This window comes from Glossina fuscipes, unplaced genomic scaffold, assembly GCF_014805625.2.
Source record: "Glossina fuscipes isolate IAEA_lab_2018 unplaced genomic scaffold, Yale_Gfus_2 142, whole genome shotgun sequence".
Classification (NCBI taxonomy): domain Eukaryota; kingdom Metazoa; phylum Arthropoda; class Insecta; order Diptera; family Glossinidae; genus Glossina; species Glossina fuscipes.
In genome coordinates this window covers 715,142-719,212 of record NW_023998485.1, presented here as the reverse complement: position 1 = coordinate 719,212, position 4,071 = coordinate 715,142, and the positions used below count along the sequence as shown (strand labels likewise).

General features: G+C 36.0%; 1 protein-coding gene across 2 annotated transcripts; it reads left to right on the top strand.

Annotated features, from left to right (window-relative positions):
- Positions 1-746: 746 nt before the first annotated feature.
- LOC119641108 lies at positions 747-2,191 on the top strand. 2 transcript variants are annotated; one of them, XM_038039556.1, is made up of 5 exons: positions 747-1,310; positions 1,375-1,426; positions 1,497-1,708; positions 1,765-1,848; positions 1,943-2,191. In XM_038039556.1, exons 1-4 carry the CDS (start codon positions 1,266-1,268, stop codon positions 1,804-1,806), a joined length of 351 nt encoding a protein of 116 aa, XP_037895484.1. In that variant the 5' UTR covers positions 747-1,265; the 3' UTR covers positions 1,807-1,848; positions 1,943-2,191. The 2 variants fall into 2 exon arrangements, with proteins under 2 accessions (XP_037895484.1, XP_037895483.1); XM_038039555.1 differs by having other exon boundaries at positions 747-1,316.
- Positions 2,192-4,071: the final 1,880 nt, after the last annotated feature.

The following is a 4,071-nucleotide window of genomic DNA, read 5'->3' as shown; positions in this document are numbered from 1 at the left end:
GTTGATGCAACATTTATTTCGCAAATTTGAATGGCGGTTCAAAAAAAAATGCAAAAATTTTCAATCACATTTCATGTTCAGAAAAATAACAGTTTGAAAAGCTTTCCTAACGACTAGAGGTAAAAACCGAAATCATGTGCAATTTGAAAAAACATTCTATCTGAAAAATATAATTGAATGCTTTCGTATTTATCTGGAATACTTACCAGCAATGAGATACTAACTGAACGCTAAGCAATAGATTGCATTAAAACGCATTAGTTTGTTACAAAGGAAAACGAAAAAGTTTATATTTTCGCCCCAATGTTGCCACCTCAAGCGATGGACAACAATTTTTAGGCATTTTAATAATTAAGGCGGTAGGCTTTGCCAACCAATTTTTAATTTCTCACCCTAAATATGTACCAAACTTTAAATGCATGTCTGTTACAGGCAGTAAATTGCAACGTTTCGACTATCATGGCCCAATCGACCCATTTTCAAATTTGAGATCACCTTAAAACCACCCCTGAGGTGGACCTGCTAGCGGCCGACACCGTGCAAACAATCGACAGATTTATGAAATTAATGGATGGGCTGCTGGAGGCTTACTCTGACATAACTACCCAGGTCTACATGGTAAGCCAGAACCTCTTGGAGAGGTTTTTCTGCAAAATTGCGCCAGTGCGGAGAGAACGTACCAGACAGGCGACCCAAGTAAGGAGGCTGATCAGGCGTCTAATTAAATTGCAAAAAGATTTTTGGGGCCGCTGACAATCTACCACCGATGATTATCATCTTATAGAGAAGATGGATTGTACGACGGAAGATTAGGCCGAAGAAGATTTCCTGCCATTCGATGATATTCGGACAAATAAATGGAAAAGAGGCGGACTACATCTGGCTGCTCATGGGCTACGGAATAGCCCAGTACATACATGAGCAGCTGCACTGCCAAGCACGTCTAGAAGTCATGAAAAAAGAAGATGCAAATGACCCGAGAGACTTTGTCATCAAAACCCACAAATATCTAAAATCCGAACTTGCAAAACCTGAAGTATATGACGCATTTCATAACGACTTCGACTTATACAAGTTCGTGATACTGAAACATGTGGTGGAACGCGACATCGACAAGCGCCTGCAGGCAACAATCGGAGCACGTGTTGCCTTCTTCAGGGAAGCAGGCTCCTGCAATAACGGAGTGACGCACCGAACAAATCTGCTAGGCTTCGTAATCATTTTTTTGCTGACTGGGATAAAGTGGGTTCAAAAACCTGTCACAAATGTGTCGTCGTTTTGAAGGAACATCGCGCGGAAAACGTAGCAAAGTAAAAGTAATTAAAATTTTATATGAATTCTTACAAATTACTTATTTTTTGTTTTCTATTTCAGGATGTAAAAGGTCCGCCCAAGATACAAATAAAGAGAATCGTGTATTACACCGGTAAAGTGAACGTAAATATATTATTATATATATATATTTGTATATTATTTATTTATTTGTCTTATTTTAGATAAGAAAAAAATGAAATCCAACTCTACGCTCATCGCTTCATCGCCTCATATCGATGACGATTCGTTACATACGAAAGTTAGGTTTGCGTTTATCTTTACTTATCATTATTACAATTTATTCATTTTCTTTTTATTTCAGTTTAGATTACAAAACAAGAATACGTCTCCACACATCGCTTCAGCGGAATGCGACTTTTCCATACGCCAAATGGTAAGTTGTGGTCATCTTTATATATAAAATTTATTAGTCACAATATTTTTCTTTAGCAAATGTCAGGACACCGGCACACAGCGGTCTTAGGCGTTTAAATGTTTTTTTACTTGTTTTATAAGTATGTTATGTATCATTATGTAAGTATATATTAGAGGGGCCTTTATTTATTACGTATTATTATGTATTATTATATATTATTATTATTTATTATTATTGTAAATATTATTGTAGTTTTTAGTTAAGTTTATAATGGTGCAGGTCTACCGGGTAGCCAGCCATTTAAAACAATTGGCAGCGCGCCCATCACGGTACCTCAAAGGTGGTGTAGAAAACCGTGCCAAGAAGTCGGTATAAACTATCATTTATTCGAAACTCATGATTGGCAGCCAGCAATGTTATACGAATTAGTATATTGAGATCTTCAAGACCACGTTAGGTAAGCGTTTACTATTTTATCTATTTATAATTATTTCAAATAAGAAAAACACTAAATACTCTTTTTTACACTTTCAGAGGCGTTGTGCACCTACTTTTCAGGATAAAAACGGTTATAACATGTCAACGGGTTGGGATTGATTGCTAGTACTTTCGGTTTTGGCGGCATGCGTTCACCATTTCAATAAATTTTAATGGAGATATTTTATGGGGAAATACGAAGAAATTTCAAAATATTCTAGAATGCTTGACAAACAATACATGAAAGCAGGTTTGCCTGCATCCGATCCATAACATTTTTGGTTTGCATTTTCTCGCAAAATTTGTATTAAAAAAGGCGAAATAAACCAAAACAACATAAAATTGTTTTTTCTTTCATGTTTTTTTTATTATTTGCTCTATTTATTATTATTCTCAGACACTTGTTGCATACAATTTCTGAGACTGATTAAATGAGCGAGTCTGTACATACAATTTCTTCATATAAATTTGGCGAATTAAGAGACTGATTAAATGAACTAGTAAAATGAGGCGACAGCAACAAATTTATAACAACATTATTGACTGGGTTCGATATGGTTGCAGAATCTATAGCATAGAATGCTAGAGTATTCAAATGATCTCCTTCCGCTTTGTACTGGATTCAAATATTTGCGACTTTTCCCTTCTTCTTCAGGTTGTAGCACCTCTTTTGCTCTTCTTGTAGAATTTCACATATACATATTCTCAAGGGTATGTAACTCACAATCGTTCAGATTATCCTGCTGTGGAGTTTCTACCATGGCTGCGGGAAGAAAAATGTCGTTGAAATCCACTTCGACTTTGTATCGGCTTTGATACTCTCTGCAGAGGAATTTACGGACGTTGTCGATGATTTCTACTCCCGGCACGACGTTTTTTTTGGAGTCGACTTTGTGTATATGGCTGGATTTGCCCTGATTTACTCCAGGCTGGCTTACGATTGCTAGCAACCAGTGCTTGCGCGTGGAGGTGGGTAGCAGCAATGCTGATATGTTGAAGAGGTTGATGCTGCGTGTCCACCTGTGAAGAATGTCCCAACGTTGTTGGGAAATTTATGTACACAAAGGGGCTCATTATACCCACGCGATCTCTCAAGGTTTTATCCAGGCGATCTCGCAGTCATAACTCAGCCGTTCGTAATCCATCCTAATAACCGAGATGGAAAATCTGGATATATTAGGATTGGCCGTTGAGTTTGCTGCTATTGATCTAATTCTTGTTGTTGTATAGTTTGCTTCGCTGCTTAGTTACTTACTTGAAAAATTCACTGTTGTCTCGAGAATGATCACTTGTAATGCCGTGCAGCTATTACGTTGTCTTGCATTCTTTACATTGAAACAGTATTTGTGTGCAAGAATTCCAGTGTTCTATTTGGGTACCGTTAATCCGAGTAACGGGGCTTAAGTTTTATAAGACTGAGCATGTTTTGCTTTCTTCGATTTTTATAGCAATTGGTTTTGTAAAACTTTTTTTTCCTCTTTTTTTTTTTTTTTGGTTTCTCTCCTTTATCTCTTTATTTTATTTATCTATTTATTCTCGTTTTTTTCTTATTGATGTATTTCTTTCTTTTTATCTATTTATATACACATTTATATATATATTTATTTTTTTACTTATATTTTCGTTTTTTTTTTATTATTATTATTGTTGCGTTTATTTTTTGTTGTATTTTTTTCTTATTTCATTATTTTCTTTTTTAATTTTATTTTCTACCCTTATTTTTATTTTTTTTAATGCTCTTTTTTTTAACATAGCCTATATTCATATCTATTTTTCGGGGTGGTAGCTGCGTTCGATGCGTCACTGCACTCCCGGTGCTTAGACTATTCGGTGGCTTCCCCTTTTTGGTACTATCCAGTCGTACCACTGCTCGATGCTCGATGTAGGAGCGTTTAATGGGCTTT